At 36.4% G+C, this 27,012-nt stretch overlaps 2 protein-coding genes across 3 annotated transcripts in view; both read left to right on the forward strand.

Annotated features, from left to right (window-relative positions):
- Nucleotides 1–15,920, forward strand: part of BON3 (Calcium-dependent phospholipid-binding Copine family protein) — a 41,497-nt gene extending 25,577 nt beyond the window's left edge. For both annotated transcript variants that reach the window (XM_088985752.1, XM_088985753.1), the window contains exons 2-16: nt 363–410; nt 1,166–1,314; nt 1,432–1,480; nt 4,448–4,504; nt 4,800–4,979; nt 5,090–5,224; nt 5,688–5,749; nt 5,864–5,963; nt 6,328–6,442; nt 6,554–6,630; nt 6,998–7,135; nt 13,149–13,313; nt 13,394–13,507; nt 13,697–13,793; nt 15,048–15,920. In XM_088985752.1, coding sequence (XP_088841878.1) covers nt 363–410; nt 1,166–1,314; nt 1,432–1,480; nt 4,448–4,504; nt 4,800–4,979; nt 5,090–5,224; nt 5,688–5,749; nt 5,864–5,963; nt 6,328–6,442; nt 6,554–6,630; nt 6,998–7,135; nt 13,149–13,313; nt 13,394–13,507; nt 13,697–13,793; nt 15,048–15,166 — 1,605 coding nt within the window. In that variant the 3' untranslated portion in view covers nt 15,167–15,920. The remainder of the gene's footprint in view (nt 1–362; nt 411–1,165; nt 1,315–1,431; nt 1,481–4,447; nt 4,505–4,799; nt 4,980–5,089; nt 5,225–5,687; nt 5,750–5,863; nt 5,964–6,327; nt 6,443–6,553; nt 6,631–6,997; nt 7,136–13,148; nt 13,314–13,393; nt 13,508–13,696; nt 13,794–15,047) is intronic.
- Nucleotides 15,921–19,990: 4,070 nt separating this feature from the next.
- Nucleotides 19,991–26,753, forward strand: LOC148861681 (Mitochondrial substrate carrier family protein). Its single transcript, XM_088982722.1, has 9 exons — nt 19,991–20,167; nt 20,539–20,655; nt 22,930–22,991; nt 23,081–23,317; nt 23,393–23,563; nt 23,747–23,796; nt 23,967–24,099; nt 25,463–25,500; nt 26,280–26,753. The coding sequence occupies exons 1-9, from the start codon at nt 20,128–20,130 to the stop codon at nt 26,374–26,376; spliced, it is 945 nt and encodes a 314-aa protein (XP_088838848.1). The 5' UTR covers nt 19,991–20,127; the 3' UTR covers nt 26,377–26,753.
- Nucleotides 26,754–27,012: the final 259 nt, after the last annotated feature.

Genomic DNA, 27,012 nt, shown 5'->3' on the forward strand with positions numbered 1-27,012 from the left:
TTTATAAATATGACTGATTATATTAAAATTATGATGAGCTAAACTCTAAGAAGGATGGTTGCGAAAACTAGAAGCTGAAGTAAACATATTTATGGGATACTAAATCTGATTTTTTTGCAAGCCTTGACCCTAATCGTATATCACTTTTGTATGCCTTTCTTTTTTTGCATCCTTTTCTGTGAATCTTAAATTTTTTATATCAAATTGTGATTCTGTTTGCATAATAGAATTTGGGCAGAGGTTTAATTTTCTATATGCATCTTTTCCTTTCATCTTGGATCCATTTTTTCTGCATTTAGTTTTAGCTATCCAATTCTCTTTGTTAAGCATAACAATGCAGTTACTTGTAATCATGCCTGCAGTTATCGCTCTCTGCTGCAAAACTGCGTGATCTTGACATCTTTTCAAAGGTACAGTTTTCCTCTCAAGTTTCAATAGAGTTATTATTATTATTTCCAATTGCATTGAGAATCTACGACTATTATTATATTGTGGTCAAAACATCCTGCTTTTTTCTTGTTAATAAAGCTTCATGATCTGTTCCTGATAAAAAAATCATGCCTTCTATCTCTTCACTATATATTGTTCAGTCCAATTTAGTTGTAAATCACACCTGCAATAATCTGAATTAAAAGAAAAGAAATAGGAGAAAAGAAGGAGATTGAAGAGAGAGAAGTGATGGAGGAAGAAAAGGAAGAAGAAGAGAGAGTTGTTCTAAAACCTCTCTTCAGCCCCCAATGATCTCTTTTATTCTTTTGTTGTAAAAAATGAAGACAATTACGTGAGTGCCCTTAGTAGGGCATCCATCACTAAAAGACAACAATTAAAAGCAAGAAAACAGGCCCATAACTAAGGCCCACTACCTAGTACCTACTAACACAAGTCATAAACATAGTTTAAAGAAAAACAAAGAAACTAAGGCCCATTCGGCCCATTATCTCTACAAATTTAATTGCTTGCTTAAATTACCTTGAATATCAGTAAGTATAATGACAATCATACACTTCCATATATAAATTATGTTCATTGTTCTTGTTAGTATATTATGATGATATTAAAGCTTTTATTTTATTTTTTAATTCTATTCTGCATCTGCTTTGTGAATCTTTTTCACTACCTAGATGGACATATTTAGCTGCTTTTATGAACACCTTTTATATTGCAGAGTGACCCTATGGCTGTGGTGTTTGCAAAGAAAAGTGATGGAACACTTGAGGAACTTGGTCGCACAGAAGTAATACTGAACACATTGGATCCTGTTTGGATTGGAAAAATTCCTATTGCTTATCAGTTTGAGATTATTCAACCATTAGTGTAAGATTTTCTCATTCCTGTATTTAACTTGTTTCTCTGTAGTCATTCATATGAGTTTACATTATCCAGCCATTAGTGTAAGATTTTCTGATTGAAATGGAGCTTCATGTGTTTCAGATTCCATGTCTTTGATGTTGACACCAAATATCACAATATACCTGTGAAGGTATGTTACATTTTTTTGTGATTGGTTTTCTTGTGTCATCTTAGACCACAGTAAGATGCGTTTGACTTAGATTATTCTATGTCCTTATCAAATTACAAAGTGGCAATGTTTGACATTGTGAACAGTGGAAATACCAAATTATCCACTTTGGACTTAGATGTCAACATTTTCAAAGAAAAATAAATAGGAGAAAGGACAAGTCTTTAAAGTTTCTATTTTTGGAATAAAAAGGAGAAAAATGGTTTTATTTAATATAGTACTAAAGGTTAATTGGTTGCTACTTGTATTAATACAAAAAACGCGTGCCATAGTTGAAGGTAAATGATATGTCAATTTTGTATTTTGTGGAGCCATAGTGTCAGCAGTTTATACACACACACATTCTGTCTGTTATTCTGTACCATAGTTGGAGGTTACCTTATCCTCCATTCTATATCATATTTATGCTAATAAAACTTTTTGTTATTTGATAAAAAGAACAGCAATAGCTAATACTGCCTGGAAGTGGCATGTGAGAGCAATAATATTCAATTATCGGTTAATTATTGAATTTGCTTTATGCTGGAGGTCTTAAGAGGGTACATCAGTTTCAGTTTTCAACTTGGCTATGAGTCTATGACATTAGTAAGTTTCAGTGACAAGCCCGATTACTAACATTGAATTTCTAGGCCTCGTATTGCAGGCTTGCAGCAAGATGATTAGTGTAACCATCTAGTATGCTCATACTAAGTAGCGATTATGCTTATTCATAATAAAATTGAAATGTTTTTTTTTTTCTAAAAAAGGATCAACATGTCATACCCAATTGGATCTCCTTGTGCAGTTCTATGTATGGGATTTCAGATGATGAATTTATGGCATTATTTTAACTGTACCAGCATTTGGAATAGTTAAATGCCAGAGTCCATTATCCAATTTTGGTCCTGGCATATATCTAGATCATTGGGAGGGGACTGGATATTCAATTATTGCAAGCAATTAAGGAACCTGAATTTTCCTGACAAACAGACATGGGGCAGTGGAGCAAATTTATGGATATGGAGACTTTCTGCAGTTAAAGTGCCTTACATTGATGTTGGCATCATACACTTTTCTTTGTCAATTTGAAAGAGGATTTTTATGATACTCACTTCACAGACAGATAAAAAATCTTGCAGATACTAAATTTTAAAAAATAAAAATTTTGTTCCTTTCTCTTTAGATGACATAATTAGTATATGCCAAGTTGTGGCTTGTTCCCCCTTATATAGGATCATTATTCATTAGTCACTCTTGCCGAACTCCTAAATTAACTTTGATGGGTGTAACTTGGGTAACCTGAGCCTTTCAGTCACTGATGATGCCTTCAAGAATAGTTGTGTAAGTGCTATAGCTATTTTCTGTAGGCCTATAGGTTTTGGAAACTCTACATGGGTTAAAATACTACTTTATTGCATGGGTTGAAAATGTCTATATCTCTTAGCTACAGAGATGTAATGGTGGAAGGCCGCTCAAAGGTAATTGTGGGGTGTCTCAATAATGGCACTACTGGATCTTGGACCTACAAATGCATAGATAAAGATGGCAAGGGAATTAAGTACAACATTAGTATTGTAAACAGTCTTAAAAAATTAAAAGGAAAAGAAGTGTGGTGGATTCTATTTGGGATTGGTTCTCCTCTCTTTTTGGGTGCAGGTGAATTCCTCCAATCGTGGTGGAAATTTTTGAATCTAGCTTTTTCCGTCAACCAAAGAAAAGAGGAAGGGTGATGTGGAGAACAAAGAGGGCAGCAGTTATTTGGGCAGTGTGGGAAGAGAGAAACGACAGAATCTTCAAAGGCAAGAAAAAACAGCACATGAACTCATAGAAGGGATTACCATCAAGGCTATACATTGGCTGAAATCGTTGGACCTGCTCAAGGACTTCTCTGTAGATGCTTTGGTTAGATGTTGGAGCACAATAGTGAGTTCATCCTGCTCCTCTATAGCAATTCAAGAAGAACGGTCCCCTCCTTTAGCTGTTGGTCTTAAGCTGAATTTTGACGGCAGCTCTGTAGGTAATCCAGGCCCCTCTGGAATTGGGGGTGTTTTAGTGATGGGGAAGGAAGAGGCCTGACCCTGTTTCCTGGCCTGATAGGTTTGTGGGACTCTCTTAGAACAAAAATGTTAGCACTCCTACAAGGACTGAAATTGGCTAAACAACTGGGTTTTCAGCATTTGGAAGTGGAGGGTGATTCGAAATTGGTAGTAGGCTGGATGCAAGCTAACAGTTTGGGCGTCTGGTCCCTTAGACAACCAGTAAGGGAAGTTATGCACCTAACAAAGGAGCTTGAAGTACACTTTAAATGAACTGGGAAGTCAGCCAATGCAATGGCTGATACCTTAGCAAAGCAAGGAGTTAGTAGGGAAAATCTATTCTAGGCGTGTTTGTAATCTATTTAATGATGCTTATGAAGGTGACAGTTGTGCTAGTTTCCTTAAAGTTTAATGGAAGTTACCGTGAGAAGAGAGAAGAAGAGAGTTGGGAGAGAACTAGGGCTGTAGCAGAGAGAAGAGAATTAACCTCATCTAACTGCTGCCTCTCTTATATTATAATAATAATGCTGAGTACACAGATTAAACTACCCCAACTTAAATAACAGTTAAAAAAAATAGACAAAAGAAAAGGTAACAGGACAATTATACCCTGCTGCCAATAACAATAAACAAACTAAACTATTCTAGCAAGTATGGAGACAAACATCAGTCAATAACCTAGCTAATGAGTTGGCTAGGCAGGGGGTGAACGGAAGTAATCTGTTTTGGGGGATTATCCCCCAAGAGGATTGAATGTCACAATGTAAGCAATAGTTGGTTTTTGGGGTTAGGTAGTCAGTGCTAGCCCAGCATTAAAAATGGGATGCCTGGCACATTTTCTTGTAATTCATTCTTCCTAACAAATTAATAAAGCTTCTTGTCAATTTTTTAAGTTCATAATGTATGCTTGCAGATGTTGAAGTTAAACGAGCAAGAATTCCTTGGAGAAGCTACTTGTGTTCTATCAGAGGTAAGTTGCCACAGATTCCATAATAGTACTGCTTAAAATTCATCTCTGGAATTTCTCTTTTGTGATTACATTTAGCTCAAGGAGACCTTAATAACATAATTTGGTCAAATCCTATAGAAGCTATTTTCTAAATAGTCTGCTCTTAGTTGGCCACGGTATAGCAATTCAAATTGATAGAAATATCTTGTACTCTGAGATTCAGAGCATATGTATTGAGTTTTCCATATATTTTCTCTTGAGAATTATTTGGAAATTATCATACTCATAATGGTACATTTCTTTGTCTAAATGACAGATAGTGACTAAAAGTACCAGGAGTCTGACACTTAATCTTCAAAGCAAAAACGGACATGCAGGCATTAAAAAATTTGGGACACTTGCAGTCCATGCAGAGGAAACCGTTGCTTCAAGGCAGGCTGTAGAAATTATACTGCGTTGTTCCCACTTGGAAAACAAGGACCTCTTTTCTAAAAGTGTATGCATTCTTAAGATAGCTAATTTGAAATTAATGGGCATAATTTACATGGATATAAATGTGTTTGGTTGTTCTTATTCCTTTTTTCCCATGTTTATATTACCATACAGGATCCTTTCTTAAGAATATCTAGAGTAATTGAAAGTGGAGGTTCTGTTCCAATTTGCAAGACAGAAGTGGTGAATAACAACTTGAATCCAACTTGGAAGCCCATCCACCTGACTATGCAGCAATATGGAAGCAAGGCAAGCTTCTCACATTTCTATGACTATCAGATAAACTATACAGTGGTTGCTGGTGATTTTCATATACTGGGAAAGCCAAACAACTTATGGGCTACCTTAATAGGTCTTTGGTTTCAACACCATGGTTCTCTATCATGGTGTAATAAACCAATGACTGACTTATGTTTTTTGAGCATAATGTGAATATGCATGGAAGTTATCATTGCCTTTGGAGCCTGTTAGATCTGATCTCTGTTTTAGTTTCTCACTTTAACAAATGAGAGAATTATGTTTTATTTTTTGAGCATAATGTGACTGGATATCATGCTGTTGGACCCGATCTGATCTTTAACATTTTCTATTCGTAATTGATATCACTTCACTTCCTCTTTTTACTGTTCTAAAATATTTACAATGTTTGAGCCTGTTGAAACTGATCTCTGTTTTTATTACTCATTTTTAACAATCTTCCAATGTTTTGCAGGATAACCCACTAATTATAGAATGTTTCGATTTCAACAGCAGTGGAAAACATGAAATTATAGGGTAAATGGGTAACTGATGAATTCTTTGGGCTCATGTGTTGTTATGTAATTTTCTTCATTATTCTTCTTTATATTTGACATAGTTTAACTTCTCATTGGTTTTCTCCCTCATCAGGAAGCTTCAGAAGTCAGTTGCAGACCTGGAAAGACTTCACAAGGAAAAGATTGGAGCAAATTTTCACTTACCATCTTCTGGTCGACAAGGCCATGAGAAGGTGGTTGTTTGGTTTTGAATTGAAAAACAATTTTGCTATATATTATTATATCTTGATTGATTTTGTTGGTCAGTAAAAATCACAATGATTTTAAGTGTGCAAATACCGTAAAAATAAAAACTCCCAATGTGATTTTATCATCCCAATACATTCAACCTTTTGGCCTAAGCCTTTCAAGAAGGACCCTAATATATAGCTCACTCCTCCCTACCCACCCCTTCTCTGGCTGGGGAATCAACTATAGTTGTTAGTACTTAAAAACAAGGATCTTGCCTCTAATAATTTGACATTGTGTTCATCATCCCCCTGCATCTTGAATGTTGCCATGTTTAACTACCCTTGCCTTCACTGCTTTTTTCTACAGATTCTGAAGGGTCAGCTTTTTGTAGATGGGTTTTGTGAGAAATTGCTGTACAGTTTTTTGGATTACATCTCTAGTGGATTTGAACTTAACTTTATGGTTGCTGTTGATTTCACAGGTATGTTGCCTCCAGTTGGTGGTGTAATGTTTTAGTTGGTGTCTTGGTGCTGTCATTGCAATTGAACCTGTTCAGATGATGATTTAAAGTTTTTTTTTTTTCCTTTTTCAGCTTCAAATGGAAATCCTCGACTCCCGGAATCTTTGCACTATATTGATCCATCAGGAAGACTGAATGCTTACCAGCAGGTTACAGATTACACTTTCTATCTTTTTTTTCCTTTTCCACAGGAAATGAAGCAAATTGTTTTCTTGGTGTTGAATATCATAGTTTGTCTGTGGAATTAGTAGTTTTACACATGATAGGACTGTAGGCCTTACTCCATGGATAGGTGTACAGTTACTTTCATCTTGTGGGGGACATTTACTTTTCTCTGTTCTGCAGGACCTTGACATGCAAGCAACATGTAAATTTCAATTATTTATTGACCATTTCTTGTACTTATAGGATTCCGAATGTTGATTTGGGCTTGTAACAAGTTTTACAGTAATATGCATTTTTCTGTCCAAATATATTGTGTCCAGGTAGATGTCGTAACTGTCAACTCCTGTGCAGGCTATACTTGAGGTTGGAGAGGTCATTCAAGTCTATGATTCTGATAAACAATTTCCTGCTTGGGGTTTTGGAGGAAGGTCAATTGATGGTACAATCTCTCATTGTTTCAACTTGAATGGAAGTGTTAGAGAGTGCGAGGTGAGGTTTCTAATGCTGTTCTTGTGCCTTTTTTTATCTCATGTTATTTGTTGATTATTGGGTTCTATATTATCAGCTGAATATTTTTAAATGTGAATTATTTGTGACCTATATGCATGTTGATATGTAATTTCATAATTGGTCATGTGGACTCAATTGAGAGTTTAGTCGATCAAATAAAGTATTAAAGGAAACTCATAAAATATACAGTATAACTCAATTTAACTAAGCTCTATATCAGCTTAAAAAAACTATGGCATAAGGTGAAGGAAAATTAACTAGTCATGTACTGCTTGTTTGTAACTTTTTATACTAATGATGCATTATTTCTCTATATGGAGACTGTGGCTGAAACAGCTTCAGTTTATGAAGAGATTGTGCTGTTACAGTATTACTTATTCACCTCTGCCCAATTTGTACATCAAAAGGGGACCTTACTAAAGTGGTTGGCCATGAGTGTAGATGTACAGTTTGGTAACCAGTTTATGAAAAGAGTTTGGATAATTGTTTGACACATTGTTCATTTAGCAAATAATACAAATAAATACTAACAACATCATTAAGCATCTCATGAAGTTTTTAGTTGGATTTGTCCGATTAGATGGTGAACAAACCTGATTTTCTATGTGCCTACATGTTCTATAACTTCCATTTATTCTTTGTACTTTGTGTGATTTGGCTTGTATGCAAAGGACATAGTTTTGAATGTTGGGGTTAGAACTTTTAGATATTTAGGTCTGAAGGATTCAAAATAAACGAGCTAAAACAGAGTACACATAATACTTTTTGAGTAAATGGGGGGTGGAAATGGAGAATTAATTGATATTGTGATGGTATGCCAACCATAAAAGCATGAAATAGAGGGAAAGGGCTTAGATGATGATAATCATGATGATGAGGGAAAAGGCTATATTGAAGGCTGCAAGCTGATTTAAGATGGTTTTATTTAGGGTTAGAAGAGAATAGATGATTTACGCTTGGTGCCCAGAACTGATGAGATGGGCCTCTGAATACTCTGATTCACATCTAAATTGCAATTCAAGCAAGTCTGGATTGGGACTGCTTTTGATCCGCGATTAAAGAAACTTTAAATCACAATTCAGTTAATATGAACCACGGTTCATATGAGGAAACATCTATTCTTACCTTAAATACTCCCTTTTCTTGTGGGCTACTCACAAGTCCCAATCATTATACTCTTCATGTCATCCTCTACCCCTCTCTCTCTTATCCATATGATGAGTAGAAATAGCGATCGACTATTTATATCTGTTAGAGAATAAAACCTATTCAATGACCTTACTTAACAGCTTAAGCTTTTAGGATGAATGGTTCTTTGAGATGGTATCAGAGCCATTTTGACCAAGTGGTCTAGTGTTCGATTCTCATCACCCCATTATAATTAATTAAGTTTCAGCTGTCCACACTTCAAGCCCAATGGGCTTTCGTGTGAGGGGGCATGTTAGAGAATAAAACCTATTCAAGGACCTCACTTAGCAACTTAAGCTTTTAGGATGAATGGTTCTTTGAGAATATCATTCTATCAACTCTCAATATTATTCTATCAACTCTCAATACCATTTCCCTCATTCTATCAACTCTCATAGTGAAGTGGTGAGGGTGCAGCCTATGCCTGGGCAATTGTTAGTAGCACAGGATACTACTTACAAAGACAAAGTAGTAGAGCAACTAGAAATAAGTATATAAGAATGGAAGTATGAAAACATTTGAGAATAGCTTGCTGTAATGGAAATAACAGCAGCAAAGGATAAAGATTAGGGAGAAGAAAAGAAGAAGAAAAAGAAGAAGAGAGAGAGAGAGAGAGAGAGAGAGAGAAAATAAAAAAGGCTGCAGTAGCACCCACAAGATCTAAGTAAATACGAAACAATTTTAGCTGTCCGATCCTTACAAGTTACAACAGAATCCAAATTAATATTCTTCCTTTCTCAGTTGTTGACAATGGATAGTTTGCCCAACAGACAACCACAAGCTGATAAACATACATTGGTGAGACTGTTTGGAATGAGAAATAATAGTTGTTAACAGATGTTAAGACAGATGGATTTCATTTGCCGATACTGTTGCTGTATTTATTCCACCCACAAGCATATTCATTTGTAAGTTGTAACCTATACAAAAGTTGAATAATTGGAGTTGCAGTCTCCACCCTCCTATATTTTGAGAAGGGGGGAAGCATATTAATTTGTATTTCTGAGGTAAAGAGAGAGTGAGGCCCCAATACAGTGACTGTACAGATCAGAGTGTATGACAAAAAAGATTACAAAAAGTGTACTAAATACAATTGGAAAAGAAATTTCATCTATAGATGAGGCAGTGGCCCTGGACTAGATCCTTGCAACTATATTTCTTTGAATTTCATTAGCTTGTAAGCATTATTTTTGTAAAAAAAAAATCTACTATTTCTTTCTGTCCAAACAGTCCACAACAAAGCAACAGGGATCATTTTCCAATGAATCTTTCTTTCCTGTTGAGGCCACTGATATGCCAGCTAGCTAAGGTCTCAGGAGTTGTTCTTGGGAAGACTAGAGCCAATACACGTTTAGGCTGGTAAGGATGTAGGCCCAGATACAGCTACTAGTTGGGCAGTGCAGTCTCCACCCTCCTATTAAGGGGAAAGCAAGCAATATATGCTCATTGAGTGTTTAGGGCATTCGTTTGGATAATCTATATTGTCCTAAAAAAGAGGAATATGAGGAGAATACAAAGATCAGTATAGGTGGTGTTTTTATAGGTGTACACCACTATTTTCACTATGTATTTGGGTCTGGTGTGTGTCGGAGATTCTTTATGGACAGAAGTTCTAGCTATCCTACAAGGTTTGAGTTTTAGAATAGGCAGACCTCTGAATTTCAAATAGTAGCAGAAGGGGTTTCCAAAGTTGTGATAGACTGGTTGGCAAACAATAACAAAGCAGTATGGAAGTTCAGGCACACCATAAGGGAAATCAGACATTTAGTATGGGAGGTAGAGGAAAGATTCCATTGTGTCAGGAAATCTAAACAGTTTGGCTGATGCATTGGCCAACAAGAAGTGAACATGGATATTTTTTTGGGATCATGTATTATAAGAAAGATCAGCACAGAGCTCTTATTGTATAGCTGCTCATTGTACAGGAGCCATTACTTGTGATTTTTTGGAAAGCTAACATATACAAATACTGCACTGCCTTTTCTAAAGAATGGGTTATATGGATGTGTCCAAGTTATGCCTAGGGATGCTTGGACAAGAACTCAGCTAGCTTAGAATTTACCCTAGAGGCCCTATATTAGCAGCCAGGCATATGAAAGGATACCTGATAAACAAGACTCAACTAGCTTAGAAGGCGATTTCAGTCCAATTCTGCACTATAAAGGCTTGTGACTGTTGACCTTCCAATTAGAGATTGAATATCAGTTTGGATCCTAAAACTCTCTCTTTTGGATTAATATGAAAAGGAACTTTAATTAAGAAAATGAGAAGAAAGATGTAGAGTGATCAGGCCTACCCAGTGATGCAAGATCATGTCAAGCAAAAATTTCACCAAAAAGGAGGCAAACTGCAATAAACTGTAAGACAAAAAATAGATTGACCATATGCATCCTGAAATTCTTGAAGTTAACTGATATACATATACTGGGGCATTAGACGCATACGTATGGACTTTTGTTTTCTTTTTGTAGTATAAAGAAAGTTGGAGGGATTATATTCTATCTTGATGTTATATAAATATATAGTAGAGAAAGATCCATAAGTAGGTTGGAGCTCTTCTGATATCTTTTTCATTCTCTATAAACTTTATTTTAATTCAATTAACATTACCTGTCAAAAAAAAAATGATTGGACAAGGGAAATGATACCTCAGCTCACCAAAAAATTCCAAATACCTAACTGGCTTCTCACTCAATCCTGTCTTTAAAATCAAGCACCCAATGAACAATTTTAGCTTTGTATGCTCCATTAGGGAATGGATCCTTGTTTATTCCCCTTAAAAATTCCTAGAGTTTATTTGTAATTGGCTATCCAAAAAATCAGACACTTTAATATTTCTGTGGATCATTATGCATTTTAACTGATGTTGTAAAAGAAATACATTATATGGTGGTAAGGTTATCTTGTCACTACACTCACTTTTTGATCAGTATCCAATGAAAGAAAAACATTATTGATAAAGGATTAGATAAGAGTATAGCAGCAATAATCGCTAGGCTGGGAAAGACCAGCTAACCCCAACAAACAAATGCCTGTGAAGAGTTATAGTGTCACCTACCCCCTGGGTGAATACAAATCTTCCCTGGGGCTTAAACTTACCTTCAATTTGACAATCCAAATATATATATGCAGAGTCTTGTTATATGCAGATAGGTTTGCTCTAATCATGGTTGCGTGTAGAGATTTCAACGAACAAGTTCAACCTGAACAGGAACCTGACTAAATGAAGAGGGAGCACTGAACCCAACATGACCTGTCCCATATATAGCACACCTATATATTCTACCAACCCTATATATACAAATATTTCAACACTGCAATATCAATGGGTCAGGTTTAGCACGGTCATACCTCAACCCAAACCCGATTTAAGGCTGACCTGACCCCAAATCTATAGGGTCCGGTCACTGCTGATGTACCACTTCACCTGTCCCACTGATGTCCCTAGTTGTTTTCCAGTCGCTGCTGGTTTACAGCTTCACCTCTCCCATTGATGTCCGCAGTTGTGTGTTTCTCCTGTCCTATGAACCTGGATACCTGTACAAGGGTGTCGTATCATGTCGGATGCTTCAATCAAGGTTTAAATTGTTGATGTTAGTGGAAATGTCAGTCATCCAAATACAAGAGATCTGTTGATTCTCTTCAGAGATTTGACCTTTAACCATCAGGATTGGAGCTTGGAGCCCCTAGTCACACCTCCAGGTTTGTCACCTGGGATGCTGATGATATAGGCAGAGTGCAGGGGCTATATGTTGGTTCTTGGCTGAGGCTTGTAGCCCTTTTTGGGGGATCTCTTTGGTGGTATACTGAGAAGAGAGGAGAGCGGCAGGAATTTGAGGGGAGATTTACATGGAAACAGGATCAGGTGCTGGATTGGCTCAGGCAATCTATGAAGACTAGCTCAAGTGTTGGTTTGATATACAGGGATGGGCATTTGAGGAAGAAGGTGAGAATAATGTAATCTCAGCTGGGGGCTTGTTGCTGAGAAGAGTGTACAAGGACACCCATCTCTGATGTCTCAGTAGAGGATGCAAGGGAGCATTGGGAATGAGGGTAGGCTGGTAGTAGTTCAAAGTAAGAAGATGTTGATGAACCCTTTTAGCTAGATTCTCAAGTACAGAACGGTGGATAGAAAGTAAAGGTGGACAAGTTGTTGGTACTGTTCTCCTTGGGTGGACATGAGTTCTCTCAATCTGTTTGCAAATGACTGGAAGAGAAAGACAAAAAATCACAACTGTTGCCAAATATTGGTTCTATGAAGCATCCTGGAATCATATCCAATGAAGCACGGGATTTTTTATGGTGTGAAGGAGGCTGGGGAATGTAAAAAAGGACTTGTAGAAGGTAGGGACATGAATGTGTCACCTACACATTGCTGGTGATATGTGATTGGTTTTTTTACCAGTCTCGGTCTTGGGGCTCCAAGCTATAGCTTCTTAGTTGTTTGCTGGCGGTGCTGTTTTTTTTTTTTTTTCCTTGGGCTGGTTCATCGTTTCTTTTGATTGTGGGAGACCATTGTGACATTGAGTTGAGACTTTTTGATGTAGTCTTGGGTTGTAACTAGTTGAGGCTTTTGCTGCCTTTTGCTCTTTTGGTGTGTATCTCTTTGAGTTTCTTCCTTTTCTTCCTTTCTTGCATTGGGCTGCAAAGTCCATATATGTCTTGTATATTCTGTTATTTATTAGTGAATTTTCTATTTACAATAAGAAAAGGGCCTACAAATATTTCTTCCCTTTTTGATGATATCAGTTTGTTTGAATCTGGACAAAGTTTTGATGAGCACCATGTTTTCTTCTCTTAACAGGTTAAAGGGATAGATGGCATCCTTGCTGCCTATGCAAGTGCTATACATAATTTTGCTCTTGCAGGACCCACTTTATTTGGCCGAGTTATCAATAAGGCTGCACAAATAGCTAGCCAATCCCTTTCGGCTAACCAGAACAAATACTTTGTTTTACTCATCATTACAGTAAGTGACGAAAGAAAAATGTGTTTTTCTTCTCCCTTCTCTTTGTTGGTAGCTTGGGTACTAAAATAATTCTCTTCTAGGATGGAGTACTGACGGATATCCAAGAAACTAAAGATGCTTTGGTTAGGGCATCTGATTTACCATTGTCGATACTTATAGTTGGAGTGGGAAATGCAGATTTTAAAGAAATGGAGGTACTGACTAGTTGAATCTTCAGCTCAAAATAATATCTGGTTTTGAAGCATTGCATTAATCAATCCCTTCCACAGAAAATCATGTGATCAATCCATCTAGGGATTTATTAATTAGAATCAATGGGTTATGGACGTACAATGGGAGAGGGGACACAAAGAATGAATAATTAAATTTTGATGTTTTGACAGATCCTCGATGCCGACAATGAGCAACGTTTAGAGAGTTCAACAGGTCGCATTGCCACACGTGACATTGTGCAGTTTGTTCCAATGCGTGAGGTGCATGGTGAGTCCTGTACAACTTCACTTTGCTGCATTAACATCATGGAAGATGTTATATTGTTGACAACAAACAAGCAATTGTGACTTTGATATTTGTGGTCCCATGTCTGCAAGTACCCATTTATTGATTTTTTTTGTCAATTTTGAGCCATATAGCCTTTTTTTTGGGATGCATAACATTTGTTTATTTAGATAATAGGATTTCTTTGAGATGACTAATTGTAATCAAGGTTCAAATTGTCAATATGTATTGCATGGTATTGTGTGTACAATATCAGTATCGAAGGTCACCGAAATGTGAAATACTGAGATTTGGGGGATATTAACAGTTATTCGTCTTAACAAGCCTATATGTAAATATCAAACTAGAAAAAATAATAAAAAAAGGGAATATCCACTGTTTGAAACGCATGATACATTATTTTTGCATATTGTGTGTATCTTGATTGTAATATTTTTAATTGTTTATTAGTAATTTGTTCACATGAGTCAATATCAGTTAGAGACCTGACAATTTTTGTAATGTAGTAATATCAAAATAGTCATCCACCTTGTAGAAAAAGAATTGCCAATATACTTTCTTGATATTAAACCAATCTGGTATAACCATGGTGGATTTGTTGATGGTCCCCATCTGAATCATTGGTTCCCATCTAAGGGATTGATTTAGTATAGAAATTTACCTGTCTTGTCTGGATTGTTATAGTTGGCAATAAATGGGGATTATTTTATACATAGGTCATCAATAATTCTTTGCTTTTCTATTGTTCCAGTAATTGAAAATTGATGATTAAGATCCTCGAGTAATAAGATATAGGGATATTTGCTAAGTGGTTCATGGTTGAAGATCAAGATCAATCATCAATTTGATGATGGTGTTGAATTTCCATAGCTTTCTAGATACAATGTTATTGCTGATTTGGCTCCAGATAAGAAATTTGAGTCATTGATGCTGATAGACTTTGCCTATATATCACTCCAACCCTTTTGTTATTTTTCTATGTGAGCTGTCTGCTAGCTAGCAAATAGAAATTTGCATTTCTATTTTTTTTCCCTCTTGGAAGCATTCTTCTGTTATTTTTCTTTCTCACTCCCTTCTATTTTGCTTAGTTCATGTGCTTTTAATTGGTATTTTTTGTGATAAATTGGTTGGCAAGTGAAATAGGATTTTCTTTCCCATAAACAATCTGAGGTCCTCTTTGTTGTTAGCTATTATTTTCTGGTTACTCTACAATTGGGATCTTCCTCTTATGAACAGGTGGACAGCTATCTGTTGTTCAAGCTCTCTTGGAAGAATTGCCTAGTCAGTTTCTGATGTACATGCGGAGCAGGGATATCAAACCATGCTTTGTTAATGAAGGCCCAACTGCTGCATGAGAAGGCTATGTTTGGTGGTCACAGGCGATGAGGCGAGATCGGCTTCAGTGCTCATGCCATTCGCACAGCCTTTTACAACCGTGCATTGGGAATATTTCTGTACTTGTATGCTTCTTTTCATGGGGAGATAGGGGAGATAATCCTAATTCAAAGCTGCAAGGGACTGTGCGAACAGTGTGAGACGGTCTTGTGAGGACCAAATTCAATTTCATCACAGGCTGGCCTATAATTCTTGTAGACCTGGATGTATCTCTTTTCTTAAGTTTATAATGTTTTAAGTTCTTTATTTTGGTTGATGGCCGAGTGGTTGAATGGTCAGTTGGCGTCCCTCTGAATATGGAGGCATGGGATCAAACCACGCAACTGCAGGCTTTCCATGGTAAGGTCTGTGGATCTCACATGCTCCCTGCTCTGTTTCCACCCCTTAATCCCCCTGTAATGTGCAATTTGTATTATCTAAATGTTCTTTATTTTGAACCATTCATTGAAGCTTACTTTTGTGTTATGGAGGTCACCAAAGGCCAAAACTGTGTAAATAACTAGATATTCTGTTCTTATTGCTGAACGTTGTAGTGACAGCATTCTTTGTACAGCTGAAACTCAAGTGGAGCTGTCCAATAAAGAAGATTTAAGAATTGTATGAAGTATAAACTTGAGAGTGATAACACAGGAAGGTCGCTGTATGGCTTAAACTGATGGTTGCAATGCTATCAATGGAATGGAAATAGTGATCGTCTCTTTTCCTTTTTCTCCATTTTACTTGATCTTGACGTTATTAAGAAACAACGTGTAAAAGATTATGTTCTCAATCTCACTTAGAGGTCAAGCATTGGGAAAAAAAGGTGAATCACCCTTTTCAAGTTTCAACACGCTACATTCATGGTGTGGTCCATGAACTTTTGAAGCAACTTTTTCGTTTTTAGACTCCGTATGGGTTTGAATCGCATTGCCCCCTACTGTTTATGTCTGCTAGAATATCTGTTCATTTTTTTTAAGCCCACTCAAGAATCAAGATTTTGTTCTGGGTTGGAATTTGGAAATGATCAAAATCCAGAACCGCTCAACTTATGAATTGGCTTCTGGTTGGCCGGAAACCTGGAAAACCTTTTGATCTGGATTGTTGGTCCGTGACTCTTATCTGGATGAATTCCGGACGCCAGTTTTTTCAGTCAACTGGGGGAGATACGTAGCCGATTAGCCGGATCAGACTGCACATCACAATCTCCCTCTCTTTGTTGGGAGCAAGGTTTAACTGAACGCCTTAGCTGTTCAGCGGGCAGTGGAACCTCGTTTCCACAGCCTGCTGAACAGCTAAAGCATTCAGCTAATCCGAATTTCTTTGTTGAAATTTTGAGGTAGTTGAAATATTAGTGTGGAGCCCGTTTTTAGTTCCTTTGTTGCACAGTTGAGATTACATCTGCGCCCCACAAAAGCCTTGTATGCACATCTCAGCGTGCATTGGAAACATGTTTTGAAGTTGTCAATAGGAGATGTTCCCAATACACCATTGGGATACGCTGTGGGGTGCAAATGTGAATTCTGCACTCATGAAAAGTGCATCTTTCATTTTCATGCAATAACCTTATGAATCATTCAATGTTCAACCAAGGTGGTGGGCCATATTGAACGTTGCAGATTAACTCAAGCATCAAATTCAAGATCTTTTGCTCAGTAGCTGGGTAGTCGGGTCATTGATCTGCTTTCCTAATAAGATTCTTCTCGTTCAGTTGCAAAATTTGCAAGAACGAAAGTTGAAAATCTTGCATCATTTTCCTTAAATTTTCTCTCCTAGAATCTATAAAGTGGGATCACAACATTTTATTCCTCTCAAATAAGCAACCCTTCGTGACTTTCAAAATAAATGAATAAACAATCCTCCAGTTACTTATCTCTCATATATAGTAGAAGACACACCATTTACTTCCAATTCTATTCCCTTTCAAACAAACAAAATAAGCTGAAACTTGGAATAGAAGTAAAATAAAATATGCAGTTAGTTCATCTGCATTTTGATACATTTGCACCGGTGCAAATTTAAAATGTTCACAACAAATCAAACCAAGAAAACCAAGTGGTTTAATACTCGACCGTCATTAGAGGCTTATAGTAACTCAACCTGGAATATGGAAGGGTAACCCACCATTATTCCATTATTGAAGCAGATAAGCTGTTTGTCTTAGTTTCCTTTTCTTATGTTAAAGCAAGTAGAGCCTAGGAATGTAAATGGATCGGATCATATTCAAATCGGGTATATCTGAATCTGATCCAAGACTAAATATAAGATCTGTTCCGATCAGATCTTATAAAGGTCTATTCGAATTCAAGTCTGTTAAGGATGCTAGATATCTGAATCTAATCCAATCTGATTTAATTCCTGTAAATTTAACAAATTATTAAAAGAAAAAATCATAACAATTTATATAAATAAAAACAGAAAATATAAAAAACAAATAATATAAAAATTATAAAAATGCAATATAAACATATTTATAAATAAATAAAGAACTATAAATATGGGGGTGATCCAAATGCAATTCAATCTGATCTGAAAATATGGCAAGGAGATATCTGAATCCAACAAAATAGGATAGGATTCAAGTTCAGATTGGATCATGATCCAATCCATTTACACCCCTACTAGAGCCCAAAGTTGGATTTGGATCTGCTACCCACAAGATGTTCCCACACTACTACCCAAAAGACATTATAGCTGCACATTGGGAATATCTATCTTGTCATTCATAGGGAGATGTGTCCAATAGAGAGTGGTGGTATTGTATAGGTAGAGCGTAGGGATGTGGGAACAGTTTGTGGGCGGTATATCTAGAGTTCCCAAAGCTAGTTCAAAAGTGATTATGATTATATCATCAACCATGAGCCTTTATTATGAACCATGTTTCATCATTCCATTCTATTGAGCATCATATATCTTGTTAAATTATGAGTGCCTTATTCACTTAGTCTCAGTTTGGAAAGAGTACAAATATAAATATGTACAGTGCAAATACATGCAAAATAATATAAAATTCAAGGTTTTGTACTCTATAAATTTGTATTTATACTCCTTCCAAATTGAGCCTTAGGTTGTGTTTGGTTGCAATGCAATTTTTTTTTGCACTAGTACAAATGCATGGGAGTGCAAATGAAAGACAAAAGCAAATTCTTGTTTAATTTTGTGTTGGGTTTACTTTATTCTGTTTCATGTCTTAATTTACTTCATTTGTACTGCAATCAAACAAAAAAAACTAAAATTTGGAGCAAAAATAGGTCGGAATTTACATTCAAATATGATGAGGGATAGTTTGGCCCGACCTATCAACACCCGGACATGTGGAAGTGACCTACTAACTAGGTGATGACTCGGCATTCCCTGCCACCTCAATGAGTCAGGTCAGCTCGGGTACCTCAGCCAAGACCGAGGTCCGAGTAGTTCATGATGGCTCGACCTGCCGAGGTGACATGTAGCCAACTTCTAGAAGCTAACCAGCTGTCTTTGACCTCTCTGAGATCATGTTGCACGTCTACAAGACTTATCCTTATCCTGCTTGCATCAGATGGACTCGATAAGCCTTATCGGCTAACACGAAGTTCACCTCTTGGTGCGGAACGGATTCCCAATAGTGCGAGCCGAGGATCTCATAAGTGTTTCGTAAGACCCACAGCAACTCACCTATATAAGGGCTCTAACCCCAAACATCACAAGGTACATGTGATTATTTGCTCACTAACTTACTAGCATTCAAGCTTTCAACTCGCATACTAAAGTACTAACTTAAGCACCGGAGCACCCACACCAGGTAAGCCACCCTAGGTTCTCTAAGTGTTACTTTCTTGCAATTCGACTGGCCAACAAAGCAGACCGACGTCCAAGCTGCCCTCTAACTAAGAGCATCCAGATTGTGCACTATCAAAATCATTTGCATTGCCATAGTTTTGCATTAGTGCAAATTTATTTGCATTTCAACCAAATACGACCTTAAGCTCAATTTTGAAAAAATACAAATACAAATATGTACAATGCAAATACATAAAAGATAATACAAAAAAACAAGATTTTACACTACATATTTATATTTGTACCATTTCCAAACTTTTTGCTTTTTCGCATTTTGGCGCCACACACCATTGATAACCCCTTTCTCCAAATTGGTAATTACAAGAATCGATTCCATATCAATGCTGGTGCAAACCAATTAACATACTAGTGAATCACCCTTCATTTGACTACTCTTTCCAAACTGAGCCTTAACAAGACTACATTTAGGGTTTAGTATGGATTTGCCTCCACCATAATCCAACCCAACTTAGTAATATGTAGTTTCCAAATCCCCCCACGCATATGAGGTTGAACTTGATATCAATACAACCCGACCTAAAGGTTTTTAATAACATTTCTTGCTCAATTTAAAAAAAAATACAAATATAAATATATAAAATGCAAATGCATATAAAATAATACAAAATATAAGATTTTTCACTCTGCATATTTCTATTTAGATTAAATTTAGAAGGAGTACAAATGTAAATATGTACAGTACAAATATAATCAAAATATAAGATTTTGAACTCCGCCTTATAATGTAAATATGTACTCCTTTCCAACTGAGTCTTTGTCACGCATTTTGAAAACTTAAAAACCATTAAAATTTGATTTAAGATTATAGGGCCAGGATCGTACATACGTGATACGTAAGCACCCCGCCTTATAACTTTCCGACATGACCACTTAACGCGACAATCGGACGGCCCTTGGTAAACGGATCGGACGCTGGTAGTTAACTGAACGACCGGATTGTGGCGCGAACCAGAAAAATAGGTAAATTGACCTGTTGCGCAACGTAAGCTATCAGACGCCCAACGGTCTAAGGCGCAATTTAGCGTGCCTGAATCTTCGTTTTGCAATTTCAGGGGATTCCACGGGAGCGACTGATGTGAAAGTTGCGCACAGAGAGAAGGCAAACATGAGTGGTTCATCCGCTTCAGATGAAGCCCTATCTTCAGGTCCTCTCGCTTGTTTTACTTCAATCGAACTCTCAAGAATCTAGGGTTTTTCTTTTGACTTTTTTTTTTTTTTTTTTGCGTTTTTATCTTTTCATGGTCGTTTGGTTCTTCGGTATTTTTTCTCTTCTCTTTTTTTTTTGGTTTGGCATGTGATTATTTGATCTAGCCATTTAATTTACCTGCTTCAGCATTTATAAAATGTTGATTCCGTAGGTGATTTAGATTTATCCGTATCTTCTTTGTTTCATATCAACTAATCAAGCTCATTTTTTTATCTCTTTTTGAATTCTAACGCTTGGCATATTCATTTATGATCTGAATTGTGGTTTGTTAACTGGAATTTATTTTTCATTTGACCGAGAGGTGTTCAGGGTCTTTAAAGGTCGAAGAGGAGAAGAAATCTGCAGCTTCGGTCTCTCATATTGTCTATCACTTCGGTACCAGTGGAATTGCTGTTGCCACTGCGACTGGCATAACTCATCCTTTAGGTTTTGTCATCTTCCTTTTCATTTTTACTTAATTTTTAAAGAGATTGCTGAAAAGAGCAAACAAGAAACTTTCCCTCGTTTTTTGGTAACATTGTGTTGGATACATCAGTCTCTAGTATAAATTCCATATCCAACATTATATCTAGCCTTGTCCTTTTCGTATTTGAGTAATATAGATTGTTATATATGTTGGCCTTCACATATGGATCTCTTAAATCCAAATTAAGTATCTATGTGTTAGTAGTTTCTTGAACTTGATAATTTTCCATTAGAGGAAGATGCGTAAAAGAAAATTAGATGACTTTTCCTTAAGGCTGTGTTTGGTTGCAGTTCAATTTTATTTGCACTAATAGAAAAGCATGGAAGTGCAAATGAAAGAAAATGCAAATTCTTGTTTAATTTTGTTCTGTGTTTTACTTGATTCTGTTTCATGTCTTAATTTACTTCTTTTGTTTTGCAATCAAGCAAAATAAGCTAACATTTGAAACGAAAATAGGTCAGAATTTACACTCAAATTATTTGCGCTGCCATAGTTTTGCATCAGTGCAAACTTATTTGCATTGCAACCAAACACAGCCTAAGGTTCAGTTTGGAAAAAGTAAAAATCCAAATATGTACAGTACAAATACATACAAAATAATAAAAAATTCAAGGTTTTGCACTCTACGTATTTGTATTTGTATTCCTTCCAAACTGAACCTAAGGCTGTGTTTGGTTGCAATGCAAATTTATTTGCACTCGTACAAATATATGGGAGTGCAAATGTAAAAAATACAAATTCTTGTTTAATTTTATTTTGGATTTTACTTTATTCTGCTTCATGTCTTAATTTGCTTCATTTGTACTGCAATCAAACAAAATAAGCTAAAATTTAAAACAAAAAATAGGTCAGAATTTACACTCAAATGCATTTGCATTGGCATGGTTTTGCATCAGTGAAAATTTATTTGCATTGCAACCAAACACAGCCTAAGTTATGATCCAATGAGTTTGGTAAAGTGCAGTAACTTATATGCTTGTTGGTCCATGGACAGTTTTGAGGTTTTTGATGTGTTTAGTCCTTATTGGCATGCCCGCTAATATCTCACTTTAAGTATTGGTGCATATTGGTTCTGCCACTGGATTAGAACATCTTATATCCTCCAAACCACTACAGCCTGTAGGTTTTCAAGACTGCTATTCAGTCTTGACCACTAAGAGATTTCAGGTTCGATGAGAAGAGAAAGTGAAGATGTAGAAGAATGAGTGGTGAAAGAGCAATAGAACACAGTTTTTGAGGAGAAGAACAGAATGTCAATAATCTGCCGCCGCCACTTTAAGTTAATATATATAGGTTATGCTAGTTACATGAAAGGACATATCTGCCCTTGGTGTTTACATCATAACTGCTAACAAATAACAAACAATATAGAACTGAAACTAGAAATAACAGAATAGCAAAATAACCACAGCTGTGACTAGATACATTCTACCCTACAGACAGAGTGGGACCACAGCTGTGGGGCCCACATCAATGTTCTCTACATTCAGTTAAAATTTTCTGATCCAGTCCACCCCTCCCAAGACCCCAGATGGCTGGACCAACATTAGGTATGACCTTCTTTTCCTATCATACCAAGTCTTTTATCCCTTAAGGCTGATTTTGTTTGTGAAAAAGAAATTGGTCTTTTGCAAAGCTGCTACCAACATTTTGAGGTCTTTTCTGTGGGTTCTACTACTTGTAATCTAGATGCATTTGAATAAATAGTGAACTGCATTCTCCATTGTATCCAGATAGACCATTAGTTTTTTCCTTGATGCCACAGTCATATGTGTTAATTGTTATTTGAAGCATCTGTATACTTAACTAATGCACCAAATTCTTTGGTGTTTGTAACCCCCCACCCCCCCGCGGGTGCTTGAAGAATTTACACTGCATTGGACTGGGGTTCTTGGGCTGAGCTCATTCAAATTTTCAACGGAGATGGAAAATTAAGGCATGGAAAACCATTAATAGCAAAAATAAAAAAGAGGAGTTAAACATCGATTATTTTCAATAGAGATGTTAGTCTTTAGACTCAGCTACGTAATGGATATCATTAACTAATAAAAAAAGATGATAGGTATCATGGTGGTGTCAGGTGTAATGTTATCTTCTCTGGGAACTACAAATGCTATCTAGAATGTGTTTCACTCCCAGTCTGTATCAAATTTCTGTGGCTGTGTTTATTTTCCTCTAACCTATAGGTGAGAGCATCCCCTAAATGTTTTTTGTCGTTTGAACTGGGTATGCAGATGTTATTAAAGTTAGGCTGCAAATGCAGCTTGCTGGTCAGAGAGGTCCCTTAACTGGAATGGTATGCCGTTGAGATTTCAGCTATCACATTGCAGGATATAAGGATTATCCGATGAGTGCAGTAAATCTTATAAAATTTGGTATTTACAGGGAAAAGTTTTTACTAAAATGTTGAAAACGGAAGGGCCTAGAGCTCTGTATTTAGGACTTACACCTGCATTGGCAAGATCAGTTCTTTATGGAGGTCTCCGTTTAGGCTTGTATGAACCAGCAAAGCATATCTGTGACTGGGCATTTGGAACCACAAATATGTTGGTGAAAATTGCGTCTGGAGGATTTTCTGGTGCTGTTGCTACTGCAATAACTAATCCAACAGAAGTTCTGAAGGTTGGAAATGCTTCCATAACATCTCATCCAGAAGTGCTCTATTTGAACTTTTTAACAGTTCTTTTGTTTTACTAGGTGCGGTTGCAAATGAACTCAAACATGGGGAAAGGAGGGGCAATAAGTGAAATAAGGAGGATTGCTTCAGAAGAGGGAATACGAGCTTTCTGGAAGGGGGTTGGCCCTGCTATGGGCAGAGCTGCCATGCTGACTGCATCACAGTTGGCATCATATGATGAATCAAAGCGGGTCAAGTTCTAAGCATGCTATTTTTCGCTTTGAATATCAAAGAAGTAATTTCTGCCATTTCTGAATTGTTGGAGTTGTATTACATTTATAGGCATCAAGATTATGGTTTAGTAGGGTCTTTTTTGCTTTCTTTTTTGTATGTTTTTTTTTTATCTTGATCCTATCTACTTTTCTCTGATGTAGGCTTTGATTAGATGGACACCTCTGGAAGAGGGATTTCATCTGCATCTCATGTATACTCTAGCTACTTGCATCCTCTTTCCCTTCATATGTTTCCTTCTTATGGAATTGAACTAGGAAATAGCTTACAGTTTTGTATTTATTTTAGAATTAATGAGTATATCAAATGCTTCCATTGGTTTTCCCTTCAAATGGGACTAATTACATTCTATGCTTAATGAAGCTCAAGTAGCATAGCAGGGACGATTAGCACCCTTGTAACTGCACCCATTGACATGATTAAAACTCGTTTGATGCTGCAAAGAGAATCTAAAAGAGTTGGAGGCTATAAAAATGGATTTCATTGTGCATACCAGGTATAGAAGTTCCACATCATATTTACTTTGACAAAGTCTGTGCTTTGAGAAAGGGAAACCATTATAATTAATGAATGGCATGTCAATATATCTTCATATTAACTGTATGTTTTCACAATTTCCTTTTATTGAATTGGTCTTATTCCTTCCACTTGCTGCTTTTATTTGCATAGAGCCAATCTTCATCACCAGTAACTCTCATTGGTTTATGGATAACAATAAGACTGGTTTTCTTGCCATTTGCATTGGTTGGGACTTGGAATTAGGACTTTTTTGTGGTATGCAGTAATGGGGTTTAGGACTTTTAACTACTTTAAGAGAGTTGAAGCATTTCTGAAAAGAGGGCACTATAGCCATTAGGACTTATAGGTGCCTGGAATATTAAAAGTGGTTCATGCAATGTTTAGAGTTCTTTGGGAGCAGGTCCATTAGAGAAGTGCCTAAGAACCACTTCCTATGCATCAGTCCCACTTACTACCCTCTCTCACATCACCCCCTTCCCCTATCCTCCTCTTGTTGCTCTGAATTACCTAAACCCACTTTAGAGTTGCAACTGCTTGAGGTTATTACCCATTAATTGTCATAGTGACTTATGAAATAAAAGTAATTGCTGAAAAATACTAATCTATTTTAAATTATTTGAAGTTAATTGTATAAATATAAACACATGCGTATTTTACAGAGTTTTTCAACAGTCAACTTTTTTGATAGATATTAACAGTCAACAGCTTTGGAGCTATTAAAATGTAATGCTCTGACAGATCAGTCCCAATCCATGCTCCTAATCCACTCCATGATTCTGCGCACTAAGGGCTTTATAGGGAGATGTATAGAGGTGCATATTATGGTTTCTCTTTGATGTGATTGTTGTCCTTAAGATTTCAAATCTTGACTGGGGAACCATATTTCCAGTCACAAGCTATTGATTAGGATTTCCTCAGACTAGTCTTCATGCCATTTAAGGTGGTAAAGTTTTGTTCATTTTTTTTCATGCATTCTGCATAGGATATTATTTGTTAGGTATGGCTTCTGCTTTCTCCTGGCTTCTGAAGTTCTCTTTCCAATGTGTTTTATATTGAAAGAGTTCCTGCTGGCTTCTCAACTAATCATGTAAATAGAATTTCACAGAAAAGAGAGCTCATCTAAAATTGTTCTGTTTCATATTATTTTTTGGATTTCAGCTTAAATGAAATTATCCCTTCTTCAGTTCTAGACATGTAACTATCAGGAACTTTGACCATCATAGAGTCTGCTGGTTCAAATTTTAGCATTGCAGGATAGAATTAAAAGATGGACTTCCATTACTTGATTTTTTGCATTCCGCTTCCCAACCTGTCTAATACTTTATAACTTGTGGTTTCAGGTCATGCTCACAGAAGGCCCTCGGGCACTCTACAAAGGGTAAGATTGTAGACATGACATCAATTTACACGCTTATTCATTCATGCATGTATCTATCTACACTCACATACATTCATATCCATGAAGTACCCATATTTGTATTGTTTAATGAGATGTGCAGAGCAGTGTTGCATGGACAATGAGTCACTGACATGTGAATCAGAATATCAGAATCTGATGCATGTCAAGGAGTTTGACTCAACAAGACAAAAAATGAGTTTGGAGACATGCCTAAATTACAGCATATACTAATAAAGCACCATATATTTTGAATTATTTACTAGCTATTAACATTCTATTGGAAACATTGCATTCATCGTAAAAATTAATTGTCTATTTATGTCAAATAAGCAAAGAGAAAGAACAAAATATTACATGCAAGTCTACCTCAAGAGCCAAGAATCTATGGGGTGTCAGAATCTGATAAAATATTACATGCAAGTCCAAAAAGAGCATTCATCAATTTAGGAGAACCCATAAAACAGTCGTGTCCAAAATGGACATCCATACTAGCTGTATGATATCCACTAAATACCATGTCTCTTAAAAATTAAATAGAAACTTTCATTTTTGTGTGTTATTATAAAACTTAAGCTTTTGAAAACCTATGGTAAGCCCTTCTGATTATAGGAAAAATGATAAAAGAAAAAGTAAATTGGCACACCACCTTGATTTGTTTTCTTTTTTTTTTTTATGGATAGTGCATCAGCTTGATTTGAAATTTATGTTTTTTATTCCGTAATAAGATCTGCAATGTTTAACATTTTGAAATTTGGTAGGGGCTTTGCAATCTTTGCAAGATTAGGTCCTCAAACCACCATAACTTTTATTATCTGCGAGAAGCTGCGGGAACTTGCTGGATTGAAGGCTATTTGATTCACAGTTTTCCATCTATTAGCACTTCCCACACCATATGGATCATACTGTGCATTTCTTCAGTATGGCCACCCATTACCATTCACATCAAGACTCGAGGATGAAATTGGGTAGTTATTTTATATGATTTGCTTGGGTAAACTTGAAGGAAGTCCCATTTTAGGGAATTGGATATAGGTTGGACACATTTTCTCATATTGTTTAGAGGAGTCAAGGAGAGGGGTGATTCATTTAATTTAATTTTGGTGTATTAATCTGCTTTGTTGTATGAGGGTAATTTTGGTTATTGTTATTGTTACTGATAATGTCGTCATTCTTATACGTGATGACGAAGATTGTAGTCAAGAACTTAATAAATTTGTGTTTTTTTGGTAAAACATGAAACCATTGTATTAAAGGAACCAAACCATGAGGTCTACAACACTACAACAGTACAAGCATAAGTAGCAGAATTCAAACAAGGGGAATGTGCATTTTCATCACTAAATGCTTGTCCAGGTGGGGTTGCATTTTCAGTAAATGCTTATTCAGGTGGGGTTTGCTCGTTCATGTTCATACTGAGCTGTTCAATGTTTTCTACAGCTGGTTTTTGGTTATAAACAATTTTCCTGTCTGTTCAACTTGCGTGCCCTAACC

This window comes from Nelumbo lutea, chromosome 4 (assembly GCF_056320005.1).
Source record: "Nelumbo lutea isolate HS-2025 chromosome 4, American lotus-T2T, whole genome shotgun sequence".
Taxonomy (NCBI): Eukaryota; Viridiplantae; Streptophyta; class Magnoliopsida; order Proteales; family Nelumbonaceae; genus Nelumbo; species Nelumbo lutea.

Coding starts and splice junctions, on each gene's coding strand:
- LOC148861681 (XM_088982722.1), top strand. CDS start 20,128: ATGAGTGGTTCATCCGCTTCAGATGAAGCCCTATCTTCAG. Junction 20,656..22,929: donor TGGCATAACTCATCCTTTAG/GTTTTGTCATCT, acceptor CTGGGTATGCAG/ATGTTATTAAAGTTAGGCTG. Junction 25,501..26,279: donor CCTCGGGCACTCTACAAAGG/GTAAGATTGTAG, acceptor GAAATTTGGTAG/GGGCTTTGCAATCTTTGCAA.